Here is an 18,634-nt window from a genome sequence, read left to right on the forward strand (position 1 = left end):
TTATTAATTATTATAATTATTATTCCAAGCTATATTTGAATAATATGCTGTCTAGCTGCATCTTCCAGATCCTAGGTAATTTTATCCATGGCCTCGGCTTCACACCACCTTAGTTCGTATTATAGTGCTTTCTCCACTTTCTTTACATTCCTTTGGTTTTCATACAATCTATCACTCAGATAATTCTGGTAAAAGCCCCTACTCCTATCTATTAAACGTAAAACTTTTTCACGAATATTCCTAGCTGCAGTCCTAACTTTCTTCCCTAAAACACCATAAGCAACTTCACAAATTGTTTTTCCAAATTTATTCCAAACAACTTCCACATTGTCAAATTTTAAATTCCCAAGTTTAGTATTCAACCGTTCCTGGAAAGGTTTTCTCAAATTCTCATCCTGGAGTCTACCAACATCATAACTTCCCGGGAATTAGTTACCCTTCCGAAATTTCAGCTTTAAATTAGCCCTAGGCCCTACTAGATGGTGATATTTACTTTTAACATCAATAACAGCACTCCTATATGCCCTAGTATCTTCTATTGATCCTGTCAGTCTTTGGTGTACTATAACATAATACATAAGTTTTGCTGTCTTACCATCGCGGGAATATCATATTAACTTATGGGCCATTTTATGACCAGACACCGTAGTGGTTATAACTATAACTAGGCTGTTATACCTACAAAATTGCAAAAGTCTGTAGCCATTACTGTTTCCTACACCAAATTTACCTAGGCTAGGATACCATCTCTTCCTATTTCTATCGACTTGTGCGTTACAGACTCCTAGTAAAAACACTACATTTCTACCTGGGACCCTGTCTATTTGCTCGTGTAACTGTAAGTAAAATTCATCTGAATTACTAGTACTCCGTCAGTCGGTTCTACAGGGGCGTATACCGCTATAACTGATACCCTGAACTTTTTAGTCAAAAATTAGCACTTAGTGTTCTATTATTTAGTACCTTCCCGGCCTAAAGGAGGCTTGGCAGCATCCTTATTCATCATGAGCCCTACTTCATGTCTATGTACCCCATCCTTCCTGTCTGAGTAAACAAATTCTATATCACCTAATTTCATGCTTCCTACCCCTCGGATATGAGTTTCTAAAACTCCTAAAAAGTCCAGTTCGAATCGTCCGAATTCGTCAGTCAAAGTGTCTATACGATTGTTATTTTTTAACGTTGTAATATTCTAAGTTCCACTTTTCATGCTCTTTAAATCTTTGAAATTATTTTGTCCTCAGGAAAAGCAATGATCCCGGATACCTGTGCAGGACGGGGATCAACATAGCTTCTCAAGTCTGCACCGAAGCGCTTAAGCCGGATTAGAACCAGACAGTAAGAAGTCCCTGGGACGTCCAGTAAGAATGGAGGCTTTGTGCAATCCTGGGCCCATCTTAGTCACAATATGGTTTTCTGCACTTGGCGACGCTCTTCTATCAACAAGAGTCGAAATCCTGCACATACAGTCTCAAGCCTATTAGCTCCGACTCATTATATATTCATTACTACAAATATTATGCTACTGCGGGGAGGCAACCCATAGTTGATAAATTAGATAGGAAAAGGTTTTTCAGCCCGAAAACGCCCATCAAAACAGACTAAGCCCAGAAAAATTATCCATTAATCAGAATCTCGTGCGAATGCTGTGTCGTTTACTAGGCTATAATTTTCTCGAGGGGCGCCACTCCTTAAGTGGGATTAGAGTTAACCGCAAGGTCCCCAGTCTTGCAGGTACCCTGAAAGGGTCGAGGCAGCCCTTTGTAGATGCCATTGTCCATAGATTAGGATCTTACGCGCTGCCGCAGTTGTCCTATAGAGGATCCTCCTACGATGGTGTTCTGCGTCACCATGCAATTTAACCCAGTACTGGGAAAGCAGTCTTACCACTATTGGAAACACTGATACTTAAAATTCTGTGTTGAATAACCAAGATTGGGATATCCACCAACGGTTTAGTCAATCTTTCAAAAATTATAAGGTTTGATGAGAAAAAAATATCGTCTTATAAAGCTGTAATATATTATTTATTTACTTTTCAGAGGGTAAAAAAAAACTTAAGAAGACTATAAACAAATTAATGTTTATATATCTATACCCTTTATTTTATTAAAACCCTAGCTGAGGTTTTATGGTTAAACCCTTAAACTACAGCTACCTTACTTTCCAGAATATTTTGAATAAAAGACACAACGAAGAACTGGTAACTGGATAACTTTGGTAAAATTCTTTTTGGTAAAAGGAAATTATTTTATTCAATATAGATATATGTAAACTCACTTTTTTGTCTTCGAAGTATAATTTAGTTTTTTTTTAAACGCATTTTCAAAAAAGTTAAAATGTATTAATGGGTACGAAAGCGTATTTTGGTGTCATATTATTACGTATGAAAGAAAAGAACAACAAGTCTTAATAGTTGACTAGTGTTGGTTTTTTTTTTCATTTATGTTTACCATTTTTTTTCCTTTTAGGGGACGCTTTTGAACCTTATTCCATGTGTTTGTTGGTTTGTTTTTTTTTCACTTTTCCTTTTAGAGGACTTATTGGACCTTGTTCTATGTGCTTGTTTGTTTTTCTTTTTTTTCTTTTAGGGGACACTGCCTTTTAGGGGACGCTTTTGGACCTTGTTACATGTGCTTGCTGGTTTATATTTCTTTCTATTTTCCCTTTTAGGGGACTTTTTTGGACCTTGTTCTATGTACTTGTTCGTTTTTCTTTTAGGGGACATTTTTTCTTTTGGGGGACACTTTTGGACCTTGTTCCATGTGTTTGGTGACTTATATTTCTTTCTGTTTTTCCTTTTAGGGGATTTTTTGGACCTTGTTCGGTTGTGTTCGTTTGTTTTTTGTTTGTTTTACTTTTCCTTTTAGGGGACACTTTCCATTTTAGGGGACACTTTTGGACCATGTTCCATGTGCTTGTTGGCTTATATTTCTTTCTACTTTCCCTTTTAGGTGACAACGTATGCTTAAGTGGAGAAAGATCTTTGGGCTATGGTAGCTCAGAACAAGAGCTGCGAGATTCAAACAGTGATATATTGAGTGATTCGATGTTCTCGCAGCTTAGTTTTGCTGATGAAATCAAAATATCAAGAAGCGGTGCTCAGCCCATTGCTGATGTCGAAAGACAACTTAGGTACTGTGACAGTTCGTTTATACAGCTTTTCATGTTTTCTATCAGATAGTTTCCGGATTGTATCAGAAAGTTTTCTAAGTAGGGGACGCAAAAAAGAGAAATTCACCGTTTATGACCTACGATACCGATAAATCTATAAATGGTCCAGTATTCCTTTTGAATGATGGCTGAAATAATGTTAATACATAGTGATTTGGGAAATATTGAAGCGTAAATAAATGCCATTGATCTGAGGTCGAATGTCAATCCACCCGGTGCTGGTCAGTTCCGTGTCTATTTTGGGCATGATTACCCAACGATGGAAATCGTCGCCTGAGAGTGGTTTTGTCGAATCTGTTTTTCCGGGGAAAAAAACTAAAATTTTGACATTTGCATCTCAGAATCGGCTATAGCTAGAGCGTTGATTTTGTTTCAAACTATAAAGAAAATCGTTCATAGCGTTGTGTTTATTCTTGAATCTGACCATGTAACCAACTTTCGTTCGGCAAAACGGATCATGCTGTATGTGATTTGGCAAAACTGCTCTAAAGTCTATGCGATTCGACCAGGAAACTAGATGATTTTTTTTAGCTGGTTTTTTTACAATTTTTTAGGTGGCAATTCTGCTGCATTATTAGATACTGTAACCGTATATTTTCTTTCTGTAATCTTGTTAACCATCAGCATTGATTAAACATCCATAAAGAGAAATCCATTAAATAAATAGTCCGTTTGACTCGTCTTTTTGTCCACAAATCAATAGATACAAAAAAGCATCTCCAGTTAGGTCTTATGCCCTTGGAATTTTGAATCATTCTTCAGAAACATCTTATATCGTTAATAAAATTTCGACCAGTTACAAATAATCAGCACATTCTATATTCTAGGATGTATGTGATTGTGCTCTGTGATTTGGCAAAACTGCTTTAAAGACTCTAAATTGTTATTTTCAGCAAAACCGCTTTCAGATGACGAAGTGTCTCCCCATTATAGGTCTGTACTTGCCATTAAAATAATTTATATGTTCTTCTGTTAAATTCCTAAAGATTCTGCTTGGTTTGACAATCATGCACTTTTTTTCTTTTTCTTTTTTTAATGAACCTCTGAGACTGCTTTTTTCTCATTGATGCTAATTTGTTTTAGAAAGGACCTGTGATTTACACCTGGGATACCATTTTAGAGACCCCTCCTCCCTAAGGCTCTAAAATTAATAGATATTTCCGCTTAAAGTATGTAATTTTCTTATAAGAATTTTTTTTACCTGTGAAATGAGCTTTTTTTTTTTTTTTTTTTTTTTTTTTTTTTTTTTTTTTTTTTTTAGTTGGCTTATTGATGATCCTTATAAAATGATCTGTTGATTTGAAATAGCTACAAAAAATAAAGAACACTGAAAGTTCAGTAAACTTTTGTATATAGCCTAGGGTTATAGCCTGGTCTTGAGGGGGCGAGTACTGGGACGCAATTGCAAGCATAGTGGTTATCATATTTGGGAAGAACGTTGAATAGCGAATTGAATGGCATGTTTGTCTTTCAGCTGGTGATTTAATGATCATTATACAAGCTCACGTCAGATTTTAGTTATATGGTATCTCAAGATGCTTTGAGGTGGCCGCCTCTGCCCCCTTAGTTTCCCTGGAACAATTTCCTTGTACAAGGGAAATACATTCTAAAATCTTATTACAAATTTATCTCCTAAGGTTAGTATTTGTGTCTCTGATTAGTTTCTCCACTGATGTCCCTGAGCATTCATTGTATTTATGGCTTTTCTCGTTTTTTTCGGTATTCTTCTTTCTTATGTTTATTATTATTATTTTTAATAATTCTTCTTTCGTCGTTTTCTTCTTTCTTTTTTTTGTTCTGTTTCTTAATTTCTAAAATAATTTCGAGTCGGATCATTGAGGGATTCCTTTGCGTACTACTTTCTTCATGTTTGGCATGGAAATTGCGCCTTTCTTTCAATCAATAAACTTTGAAATGCAAAAGAGGAGAATTGATTTAAAATTTGTAAATAAAGTTCTGAATTGAGATTCTTTGTACTGTAGATACTATGGCATGGTTCTAATAACTCTCTCTTATTCAAAACAGGTGTTTAACACTGAAGTATTTAAATTAAGTATTCAAAACGGGTATTTAACTCTTAAGTATTCAAAACAGGTATTTAACTCTAAAATATTTAAAACAAAGCACTCAAAACAAATATTTAACTCTAAAGTATTTAAAACTGGGTATTCAAAACAGGTATTTTACTCTAAAGTATTTAAAACTGGTTATTCAAAACAGGTATTTAACTCTAAAGTATTTAAAACTAAGTATTCAAAACAGGTATCTAACTCTAAAGTATTCAAAACAGGTATTTAAGTCTAAAGTATTTAAAACAAAGCACTCAAAACAAATATTTAACTCTAAAGTATTTAAAACTGGGTATTCAAAACAGGTATTTAACTCTAAAGTATTTAAAACAAAGCACTCAAAACAAATATTTAACTCTAAAGTATTTAAAACTGGGTATTCAAAACAGGTATTTAACACTGAAGTATTTAAATTAAGTATTCAAAACAGGTATTTAACTCTAAAGTATTTAAAACAAAGCACTCAAAACAAATATTCAACTCTAAAGTATTTAAAACAAAGCACTCAAAACAAATATTTAATTCTAAAGTATTTAAAACTGGGTATTCAAAACAGGTATTTAACTCTAAAGTATTTAAAACTAAGCATTCAAAACAAATATTTAACTCTAAAGTATTTAAAACTAAGTATTCAAAACAGGTATTTAACTCTAAAGTATTTAAAACATAGCACTCAAAACAAATATTTAATTCTAAAGTATTTAAAACTGGGCATTCAAAACGGGTATTTAACACTGAAGTATTTAAAACATAGCACTCAAAACAAATATTTAATTCTAAAGTATTTAAAACTGGGTATTCAAAACAGGTATTTAACACTGAAGTATTTAAATTAAGTATTCAAAACAGGTATTTAACTCTAAAGTATTCAAAACAGGTATTTAACTCTAAAGTATTTAAAACATAGCACTCAAAACAAATATTTAACTCTAAAGTATTTAAAACTGGGTATTCAAAACAGGTATTTAACTCTAAAGTATTTAAAACTAAGTATTCAAAACAGGTATTTAACTCTAAAGTATTTAAAACTAAGTATTCAAAACAAATATTTAACTCTAAAGTATTTAAAACTAAGTATTCAAAACAGGTATTTAACTCTAAAGGATTTAAAACATAGCACTCAAAACAAATATTTAACTCTAAAGTATTTAAAACTGGGTATTCAAAACAGGTATTTAACTCTAAAGTATTTAAAGCTAAGTATTCAAAACAGGTATTTAACTCTAAAGTATTTAAAACTGGGTATTCAAAACAGGTATTTAACTCTAAAGTATTTAAAACAAAGCACTCAAAACAAATATTTAACTCTAAAGTATTTAAAACTAAGTATTCAAAACAGGTATTTAACTCTAAAGTATTTAAAACTAAGTATTCAAAACATGAATGAACATGCTGGAGTAGTCACTCGGTGAGAGAGGGTGTCAGAACGGAGAATGAAGGTCCCAGGTTCAAATCCTGGTTAGGCTAAAAAAGGTAAAAATCTAAAAACTAAAAAAAAAAACTGAAAAAACTAAAAAAGGCAAAAACTACAAAAAAAAAACTAAAAACTAATAAAAAAAAAAATTAAGAATAAAAATAAAAAAAAATAAAAAAGATAAAAACTAAAAAAAAAAGTAAAAAGAAAAAACGAAAAAAAACTAAAAAAGCTAAAAAAAAGGTAAAAACCAATAAAAAACTGAAAAGAAAAAAAGGAATAAAACTAAAAAAATTTTCATCTAAAAAACTAAAAAAAACTAAAAAAGGTAAAAACTAAAAGAACTAAAAAAAAAAAAACTAAAAAAAGGAAAAAAACTGAAAAATAAAGGAGAAAAAGAAAACTAAAAAAATAAAAATAAAAATAAAAAAACTAAAAAGATAAAAACTTCAAAAAAAAACTAAAAAGAAAAAAGAAAAAAACTAAAAAACCTAAAAAAAGGTCAAAACCAATAAAAAAAAACTAAAAGGAAAAAAAGGGAAAAAATTAAAAATTTATTTCATCATATACCAATTCAAAAAGGAAAGTATACCGGGATGACGACCAGGACACAGGGAATATAAATGACAACTACAATGGGGACGCCGGGGGGCACAGGGGGATATAAATGACGACCGGGACACCGGGACACAAGGAATATAAATGACGCCCGGGACACTCAAAGAGAAATCAGAGACTGGGACACCGGGACACAAATGACAACCGGGACACAGGGAATATAAATGACGACCGGGACACAGGGATATAACTACAAAGGGGACGCCGGGGTGCACAGGGGGATATGTAAATGACGATGGCGACTCAGGGAATGGTCGATTAGCAATCACCATTAACAAAGCTCAAGGGCAATCATTAGAATCATGAGGTATAGATCTGAATACGGATTGTTTTCCCATTGACCATTATATGTTGCATGTTCAAGAGTCGGTAAACCTGACAATCTATTTATATGCCCAGACAATGGGACAGCAAAGAATGTTGTATATTCGCAAGTTTTACGTAGTTAAAAACATATACATATATATATATATATATATATATATATATATATATCTATATTCACAGGTGGGACATAGGGACACAACTACAATGGCGCGTAACTAATATGGCGCGTAACGACTTACGCGCGCGGGGGGGGCTTGGGGGGGGGCGAAGTGCCTCCACCAACTAGGTGTTGGGGTGGCGCGAAGCGCCACCCCAACAGCTAGTATATATATATATATATATATATATATATATATATATATATATATATATATATATATATATATATATATATATATATATATATATCAATGGGATGTTAGGAGCGGGGTGGGATGTTCAGTTTCTCCATTCTTCTGTATCAAACACTAGAATAACAAAATTCTGATGTCATTACAGTCGGAATATTAATACTTATTGGATTTTTAGATTTACTTGTAGTTTAACTGCGTCCCAGTCCACCTTCTCCTCCTAATTACTGCCTAGATATACCCCACGATTTTATGCAAGAGTTAGTTGTTTTTGCTGGTTTGTATCATTTTCATTCTCATTTCTCATCAACAGTTGGCTCATAATGCCGAATAATTCAAGCTTGAAAAATATCAGCAAACTTTTTTCTTTTTTCTCAGGTTCCTTTAACGACAGCCTTAGATACTTGCAAGCTCTTGACAGTGTCTAACATTTTTTTTTTTAGGTTTTTAATGGATTTATTCGTAGAGGCGAATTGTTATGACTGGGGACTTTTGATAGCTATCGCTTTGCGTGACGTTTCTGCTGTTCTCCATGTGATTAGTGAAGTCTTTCGAGCATGCTCTAACAATGACGTGCCAATGCGGCTTCGAAATGAACTTCTTTCACTGAAATTCTGGGTTGATCAGCACTGGTAAGGCTTTATTTTATCCTACTGTGTTTTAGAGCAAAGCTTGGGGTACCATCAGTTGCAACAACAATGACATTTTAACGTCTAATAGTGGCTTGCTTCAAAAGAAACTTGTTTTATTTAAATTGTTTGTAAGTGAACCTTTTCTACTAGTTTTTAGAGTGGTATTTGTGGCACCTTAGCACCCAAGTATTTTTTTCTTTAATTTTTTCCGACATCTATACCTTTAAAAAGACAGCTGCAGCAAAATTTTGTGCGTAAAAATAAATTTTGCGCGTAATATGTGCAAAAAATATTTATGCGTAAAAAGTATTTTATTGCTGGGATTATGAAAAATATGGCTGCTTAAAGAAGAATTAAGAGAAATACTAGTACTATTAGAATTCAAAGCTTAAGTTATGTCATCTTTTTGCTGTTGTGTATGTTTTTCTAAATTCTCATGTGTTCCACAAACGGTTCAACGAGAGAAGTTACAACAGCTCTTTGATTAATTTTTTTACATTAATCTGAAAATTTTTACTGAAAACTGAAACTCTTCAAAAAAAAAAACCATATCAGTTGTCACGATGAAACAAAAGTTAGATATTACATTTTGAAGAATTAATGTTTGTTAAATATTTAAATCTAAATATTTTCTATTGCAAAACTAGTACGGTTCACAAATTCTCTTTTAGAATCTAAATATTTATTTAAATTATTAAATTAATAATTAATTAAATTATTAAATTAATTTAATTAATTATTAAATTAATTAAATTATTAAATTAATTTAATTAATTATCAAATTAATTAAATTATTAAATTAAAATTAATTTAAATTATTAAATTAAATTATTAAATTATTTAATTAATATTATAATTAAAAAATATTTAAATCTAAATATTTTCTATTGCAAAACTAGTACGGCTCAAAAATTTTCTTTAAAAAAATCAGAGGCAGTTCATATTAAGGTTAAAACTATAAATATACACAATGTAAACACGCCATTAACCCCCACCCCACCATTTTTAAAGACAAAGACGTTTTTTGCACTTTGTAGCACATATATGGATATGGGTCTAATCGTGAATAGGTTTTAACCTCTACAATAAAGTATTTTAGTTATTTTATTAGTTTGAATAAACAGTAAGTTGCACTCTACTCTGTACAGTTGGAACGGGGGGGGGCATTCCCTTATGCTATTAGTATTAGCTCGCTTTAAGCTTTCATTCGGCTGTATGCTCCAGAATCCAGATGGTGCTGTTGCTTATGAAGAAGAAGAAACAAAGCAAATCTAATTTTGTCTAATTTGAATGCCCGCTAGTAATGGAATATGATAATTGAGAAAATTATTTAAAATGTTGCTGTGCAGTAGAACATTGACAACTAGGAAAGAGCAAGTAATGCTTTGTTTTATTTTTGTAGGTTGTTATCCAATTGTTTTTTAAGCCCTTTTGAGCCAAATTCCTATTTTCCGGCTAAACAGATGACAAAAAATGTTTTTTTTTGTGGCAAAAGTGCACCAGGGCCTTTTTTTTCCACATATAGGCTAAGTTATCCTTCTAGACCTGTCGATTTCTGTAAAGTTCACAATTGGTAGGCTTTTGTATGCAGCGTAAAATAATTCGTTGCTTCATTTCTTTCCGTGTTGCCTACTTTTAATTTTAGACGAAGTGAGGCTATATTTTTCTTTTTCTTTATTATGGAATTTTTTTAAGTATTTTGATTTTTCTAGTTTTTTTTTTTTATTTAGAGAGGTTGTTGTTCCTTTTCATTTACATTTTATGCTATTAAATGAAAAAAATGTGGATTTTATTTTGTATTCGAAACTTCCTGGGGTCTGTTATCCAGCTGATCCTTTGGAAATTTTATCTCCCTATCTACTCTTTTTTTGCCTCATTGTGAGTACAATTGCTTTCAAGCATGTAGAACATGCTTATTTGTAGATGTAGCATTCAGTATGTAAAGCATATATATATATATATATAAATAAGTTGTATGTTTGTTTGTACGCATATGACGTCATTATAAGCATATAAGGCTTTATAAATGACGTCATTATAAGTATATAAGGGGGAGATTCAAAGAGAAGTTTTAGTATAAATCCTACAATGGCAGAAGACACAGCCGAGGAAGCTGCTCAAAGAGTTAATTCAAAGAGAAATTTTAGTATAAATCCTACAATGGCAGAAGAAACAGTCGAGGAAGTGGCTCAAAGAGTTAGTGAAACAATGGGATTGTGTTGCGCCTCAGGAAAAGTTAAACTTCCTCAACTGGCTGCACCACCAGAGCCATTGAAGACTTTATGACATTACAGACCGGGACACCGGGACACAAGGAATATAAATGACGACCGGGACACTATAGAGAAATTACAGACCGGGACACAAATGTCGACCGGGACACAGGGAATATAAATGACAACCGGGACAGGGGACACAACTACAACGGGGACGCCGGAAGGGCACAGGGGAATATATAAATGACGACGGGGACACAGGGAATATTCGATTAGCAGTTACCATCAACAAAGGTCAAGGGCAATCATTAGAAAAATGTGGTATAGATCTGAATACGGATTGTTTTCCCATGGACACTTATATGTTGCATGTTCAAGAATCGGTAAACCTGACAATCTATTTATATGCACAGACAATGGGACAGCGAAGAATATTGTATATTCGCAAGTTTTAGGTAGTTAAAAACATATATATATCTATCTATATTCACAGGTGGGACATAGGGACACAACTACGATGGCGCGTAACTAATATAGCGCGTAACGACTTACGCGCGCGTTGGGGCTTGGGGGGGGGGGTTGGTTGGCTTCGACTACTACATAGTCGAATAGTCCATATGTAGACGAAGTATATAATGTCCAAACTATAATAAATATAGTCAAAGTAAGCAAAAAGATTATATAAAAGTTGTAAAATACATCTACATAAACCACATGCTAAATTAAGGTACGAATACATGGTAATGAGAGCATAAAGAAAGACTCAACAAATTGACCAAGTCAAATACGACATAAAACACAACATGAATGACCTGTAAGGACGTATATCTAGTACATGGTCAAATACTGTATATATAGGGTAACTAGTGATAGTTGAAACTGTAATATACATGGTTCAAGTAAATAGAAAAGAATACATAAAGCTAAATATATGTTTTTTTTAAGCGTTGGATATCGCCCAGTCCTTGCGGCAGCTACAAACCACATTTCTATATGTTTAAAATCTGTGCCAACAATAGCAGAAGTGGACAATGCCATTGAGCCATCAACTACTACATCGTTGCCTACAGAATGTCCAACTTTATCACCCCTACTTGAATCTGCGCATCTAACAAGGAGTTTTAGTGAAATGACATTTGCTTCTAACAATAATAGTGCTATTGGTGCTGTTGACGTCGAGACAAAGAGTCTAAGTGAAGGAAAGGATTCTCGATGTAGTATTCAGTGAAGTAGTGGGTGCCTTTGGACTCTACAAGTGCCTCTTTCATTATAGCCAACGCCAAAATTTGTTTGCACCCGTATTAATTTATTATATAATTTGAAAGATTGTTTAATTAAATTAATTAAGCAATTAATACAACAAACGTAACTAAATTAAAAATAATTCATTGAAGTTAAATATATTAAAACTAATTAATTAAAATGATCAAATCAGTGAAACTAATTAATAAAGTTTAAATTAACCAAATTAAGATTAGTTAAATTAAATGTTTTTTAAAATTTCTGAAGCAGGAACAACCGGTTATTTAGGTCTTGATTTATTGCCACTAATTTTGCTTGACTAGTGGCTTGATTTTATCATTATTTCTTACTTGATTGCCATTATTATTGTTAGATAGTACCAGTGGTAGCAGTTTACCCTCTCAATTTTGCATTGCATCTTCAATATTTATCTGGTATCCATTCAGTTGATAAGTCTCTGTGCACGCCTAATGGAGATACGATGGAAAGCCCTGTACAATTCATTACGATAAATAGCATATGTCCATCTTTTTTAATTTTTAGGGATGTCAGAGTAATGAAATCTTGTCCCTTGAATCCTTCTAGGTCCATTTGTAAAAACGGTGGTTTTCTAAAAAAAATTCTTTTGGTTATTTCAAAATGATGAAGATTTAGGGCTCTATTACATTTTCATTATTCTGTTGATTCCCGAAGACATTTAATTTTCTTTGGGAATTTATACCCAAATAAAATTCAAATAAAAGCTTTATCTTCATAACCTGTTTGGTGCCATGTGATTTTCGGTTATTTTCTGCTGATTTTTCATCAGCCTTTGTGGCCGATGGCTGATCGGCCTTTCTGGCTTATTTTTCATCGGCTCGCTCACTATTAACAAAAAGTGCATAACTCATATGGACGTTTGTTTTATTAGATTTCTAATTTTTTGATTTCTGATTTTTTCTAGTTTTTTAAGATGTATACGGCTCTGTAGGTTTCTACTTAACACATTCAAGAAGTCGGGTTTCATTTTCATTTTCCTTTTATTTTCAATTTTACTTTAATTATTTTCGTTTTTATGAATTTCCTTTTTATTTACTCGTTTTACTTTAATGCTTTTTACACCTTCGCTTAAAGTTAACTCGGGAGTTAGAATCCTTGAAATGATGATATTTGATGGAATTTACACGGCTGTGGTAACTCAAAAGGTGTTATGTTGCATGCAGCGTCACACTGAGATATTACTCAGATTCCCAAAATCGTAAATTGTGAATTGCGTTCCCTAAACTGTGAAGCTAAGGAATTTATCTGATTTTTTGAAATGGATAATAAAGATACTATTTACAGAAGCAAAATTGATATTTATAAAAAAAAAAAAAAACTACCGTTGGCAGTCAGAGGTGAAACTAGGGTTTCGAGTTGGAAGTGGGCGGGGAGATATAAAGAATGTGCCAACAAAGTCTTCCAATGTGCCAACAAATGCGTCATACTAGCTAAATTAAGACCCCCAGTGTTCCAAGGGGTTGGCACTGCGTGCCGACGCCTGAGAACTTTTTTGGAGGAGTACTCCCTCTCCCCTCTTAGTTGCGTCCTTATTCACAGTTGCCTCTAAAATTAAAATTTATGGTAGAAGCTGGGATACAACGTCATTTACAAGTTCACTAAGGTTGTGTTGAGATGGGGTCTATGCGTTTTCCCTCTCGAAAACTCCTTCTGATTATTCCTCCCACTTTCCCAAACAAACTCGATCAAAATCTTGACAAAGGTATTTTGTTCAAAATAGTCCAAAGGCTAAATAACCATGCATGTGGGTTTGACAACCCCCCTTCCAGCCCCCAGGGCAAGGGCTGTAAGCTATACAAGCTGTTTATTGTTAAGATATAAATTTTTTATGGGAAGGGTGGTCTCATAAAATTTGAAGGGGGTATATGCCTCAAGGGTGTATTTTAATCCCAAAACATTCTAACTCTCATTGAGCCTTCAGGTAAATACAGAATTAGTTTAAGGAAGGGACGGGTTGAGAGGTAGTGTAGAAATTGACATTCAATCTCTCTTGATTTCTGGGGATATTTCGGGTCTAAACTATCATTATGAAAGTAAAGAGTAAAATTAAACCCCAAAATTAGCAAAATTTATTCCGTAATAAAAGTGAGCTGCCTCTTCCTCATCTCAAACCTCCCCTCGTGGTCGTAGAAACTTTTGGGGATACTCATTTGATCGATAATTGAGGGTTCTAGTCCTTTTTTATAAGGCAAAATCAGCCCCTGCCCTAAAACTGTTTTCTATATCTGGTCCTTTTGTTACCTCTTAGGGCATCCGATCGACATTTTGTGGCATCAATTTTGTACTTTCTCTATGGTTATTAATTATACGTGCGGAGAATTTTCTGGGGAGGTGGGGACGCCGGCTCCCGTGTAGATGAATGTATACGACTATTGTGATCTTGTTTTGACTGGTTCAACATATACCAAGTAGTAGTAGTATTTGACAGGTTCAATAGCAAAAACGTGGCAGCTATCGCTGATTTGCGTTTCTCTACAACATATTCAAAATATTCAAAATACATTTGTAAATGTAGATCAAACTATAAACATTAGCTCTTATTGTACATATCGATAAAAATTGGGATGAAAGAATTACCATATCTTTGTTCTTACTTTAACGGGAACTAACTTGTCATGCTTTCTTGTCCTTGATGGTAGAGGTTGATCAGGTAGAATGTCACGGTGCTAAGATTTAGAAAGCAAGAACTTTCCAAAACTCATTATCAGAATTTCGTACCGGTTTTGGAGTGACGACAGTCCCAGCACTTCCAGAGCCTTTTCGTAGGGGATGTCATGGCGGCCCAAGATGATCGATACCGCTCGCCTCTGAACCGATTCAAGCTCCTGACAAAGATACAATGTTCTAAGTGCTGAGTGCGCCCAAACAGGGCAAAATGTTCCGAAATGGGGCGGACTTACGTTAGGTGTGCATACTTAATGCTCTCTTTGTTCGCACTGAACCTACGCATACCGTTTAAAATCTGTAGACTAGCGTTTGTGTTCTTTTAACCACGTTTTCGCCATGTGCGGCAAAGCTGAAGTAAATGGAGAAAGTAACTCCAAGGATCTTGATACTGTTTGTTAGAAGGAATGGAACATTTGGCTCCATAAAATCGCTTTTTAGCGGGTTAGAGCGCACTATCTTCGACTTGTTCCGATTAATGTCAAGCTTTAGCTCCGCGCATTCTTTTGTGAAAACACTGAAAAACTGAATTGTGGCGTCACAACTCCGTTTTGTACTAAATATTTCAGGATAAATGACAGGTCGTCGACGAACTTGTAGCGATTGTCATAGTCAGCTAGGAGGAAGATAATTACAGACAAGAATAAAATAGTTGCGAGCTTAGTGCCTTGAGCGGCTCCACAGGTGGATGAGAACCATTCGGAATTACTACCACCTTCGTAGAGAGCAAACAGACGCTGCATCCTCTGACTGAGAAAGTCCAACACGAGCGTAAGAGTCTTTTTCTCAGCCCCCATTAGCTTGAGATTAAGGGCAGCTACAATGCCATTAATTAAATCAAAGACCTTTCGGAAGTATATGGCACCATGGTGAACAAAACTGTGACCCTTTTCAACCTACTTGAGGTGACTATCGTACATCCGCACTAGGTACACTGAGGTATTACAGTCTTTCAGTCCTCTGTATTGTCTCTGTTCGATAGATTACTTGATTTGATCCAGTAAGACCATCGTGATAAATGTCTTGGTCACTTTTGCCAGGCATGGTGTTTACGAAGTAGGTTAAGTTCGTCAGAAAAAAACTACGATTTTTAAACTTTTTACTTTTTGCTTTGACTTCTAACCTTTTGTACAATATCTTGTTTCAGATTTGTGACAAACTAAAAAAAAATGCTCCATTCCTAGAGTGGTGCAAAAAATTTTTTGGCTTCTTTGCACTAGATATTTAAAATCTTAAAAAGAAACTATTCAGATTCTGATTTGCATGCTATTGATTGTGTTGTGTAGTACATCATTTTCTAAGAAGAAGAGCGCATACCCTTTAATTTTGATTAAACGTTGACGAGGGGGCTGCCAGCTCCCGAACCTTGGAGCTCTGGGGGAGAGTCAATTTTTCGGACTTCATGAGTCGATTTTCGGGCTCTCAGATGGGTATTACCAATCCCAAGCTTCATAGCCCGACTTCCAGAACCTCTAGTATGTACACCTGGAACCTCAGGCTAATAGTCTCCCGCTGATATATAAACACTCAAAAGTTGAAGTTCAGTTTTTTAGGAATATTGATCAACAGAAAGAAAAAAAACTTTTGGGATTGGTGCTTTGAAATAAAATAATGTTTTTGAATTTCTGAAAAGAAATCCAAAATGTATAACATAAGAACATAGAAATGAGAATGGAAGGGGATACGGAGGATGTCACTTTATTTTAAAATTTGTAGTTTAAGACCATTGAACCATTTTTAGGAAGCCCTAGGAAATTCTGAAACCGATCTTAAAACAATTTAAGATAATTACTCATCTCATTTCTAAATGCATATTGCTTCATTTTCCCCGACCTCCTAAGGAATAAATATATTGCCCGCCTTATATATTGCCATTAAATACTACGTTTGGGCCACTCTTTTCTTTGCCACATGAGTTTCATTTGTTATTGTAAAACATTAGCGTTCGTTACTGTAAAGTATAATGGCAATACAAAGTTGTATATATATTTATCCTTTGAGTGGGGAGGGGGTGGGGGGGTCTTAAGTGAAGCAATGCGCTTTGGGGATGAGGTAAAAGGCATTTATGAGTGTTTAAAGTAGTTTTCAGAATTATTTAAGGTTTCCTTCAAGTGTAATAAATTAACGGGAACCTTCCCAGGGGTAGAGCAATTGTTATATTTTTCAAAAAAAGGAAAGTGAAAATTGCACTAAGTCAAAAATTTTAAATTGGTAGTTTTCCTGCTCCAGAAAAACTTCAGATCATTCTTCGGTTGACTTAATGATGAATAAAGGGTTTTCTCAGGTGTTGTGAATTTCCCAAAACTGCGTTTTTATGCCACTATTTTCCTTTTTTGCGAGGTGACATTTTAGTCATTATGAGGAAAGATTATTCTCCAATCATCACGAATTGTTCCATGTACATACTAATTTGTTGTATTTTGCCGAAATTGTACATCAAGAATCGAGTTCAAGGTGTCTTCGGTGGCCGGTATAGGCAAATTTGTTCTATGAACGAAAAATCGGTATTTAGTTTTGGCAGGAATGTTGAATTACATTTAATTTCATGAAAAATTATAAAATGAAGATAAATCCTTGCCTGAATGTGTGTTATGTTTACAAATCGCTAGGACTAGTTGTAATTTTACCCTAATCTTAGTTGTAATTACACTAATCCTTTTACAGAACAAAATTAAAAATTGTCTCTTTTTTTTATTTCTATATCTATATTCCTGACTTTTCGCCTGTTTTATTAGGTTTTCTTTTGAGATTCATTGGAGAAACAAGAATTTGCTGAGTTTCTCGAAATTTGCAATAATCTTGAGGTTCATTTTACATTATATAGTGAGTGAGTAAAAATGTTTATGTAATTGTGAATTAATCTTAGATTCTTTATTTTTAGTTAATTTTCCTTCAAAATTGATAAATACCATGTGAATAAAATTTTTAGGTATATTATTTGTGCACTAAATTATCCAGCAATACTAAGGTAGTTTATGAGCAAGGGCGTATCCAGGATTTTTGTTCGAGGGGGGACTTAAAAAAATACGCATGAATTTTTTTTTATTTGTTTTTTTACGTTTTTACGAGTCGGACCAATTTTTGGATTGGGAGTGGGGTTCAAACCCTGAACCCCCTGGATGGGGTCTTATTTGTGGGTTATATCTTTTGCTAGTGCGCATTGCCATTTTACTCTTTAGTTATTGTTCATCAGTTGGAAATAATGTGTACTCTTTCTGTTACTAATAAAAAATTTCGTACATGTTATTTTTACCAAGTAAAAAAACTTTCATAGATGACAAAGTATGAAGGCCCGTAGTAGGAGGCACGAAAGGAAGGGAAACTTATTGTCTAATACATTTGCCTTTAGAGGGCAAAGTGCCCAGTTTACGGAGAAAACTGGGCACTTCTAGATTCTTCTAGAAGTCTAGAAAACTTCCAGATTCTTTTTCGACTTTGCAACATTTTTCTTTAAAAAAAGACAAACTAATTTATGAACGAAACAAACGGCTACATCATCGTTCAACAATCATCAAGAGACAATTTTGATTTTATTTGGTGGTGGTTTTCTACCTTATAACCTACTACTAGTGTATGCTCATATCTTGCCTGTAAATCAAAAACTAAGAAACTAAAGAATAAAATTAACTAAAATAAATAATGAAATTTTAATCTAAATCATTAACAACTTCTCAGAAGGTAAAGTTTCAACCTACTTTTGAACTGGCTAACATTATCTGCTAGCTTCACACCGTCCGGGGGAGAATTCCACACCTGTGGTCCCTCTTTGAGCACTCCAAGCCTCAGACATTATCCCCTTAGAATTCCTAGTTTTAAAGAGTTGGACCTTAGAAATTTCCCAAAAGAGCTATCTTTATTGCTTAAGTTCTCCGATTGATTAAACTTGTTA

General features: G+C 33.9%; 1 protein-coding gene across 1 annotated transcript in view; it reads left to right on the forward strand.

Annotated features, from left to right (window-relative positions):
• Positions 1-17,991, forward strand: part of LOC136032704 (guanine nucleotide exchange factor subunit Rich-like) — a 131,123-nt gene extending 113,132 nt beyond the window's left edge. Inside the window, exons 20-22 of the mRNA XM_065713009.1 lie at positions 2,955-3,135; positions 8,396-8,584; positions 11,746-17,991. Coding sequence (XP_065569081.1) covers positions 2,955-3,135; positions 8,396-8,584; positions 11,746-12,028 — 653 coding nt within the window. The 3' untranslated portion in view covers positions 12,029-17,991. The remainder of the gene's footprint in view (positions 1-2,954; positions 3,136-8,395; positions 8,585-11,745) is intronic.
• The last annotated feature ends 643 nt before the right edge of the window (positions 17,992-18,634 follow it).

This window comes from Artemia franciscana, chromosome 11 (genome assembly GCF_032884065.1).
Source record: "Artemia franciscana chromosome 11, ASM3288406v1, whole genome shotgun sequence".
Classification (NCBI taxonomy): domain Eukaryota; kingdom Metazoa; phylum Arthropoda; class Branchiopoda; order Anostraca; family Artemiidae; genus Artemia; species Artemia franciscana.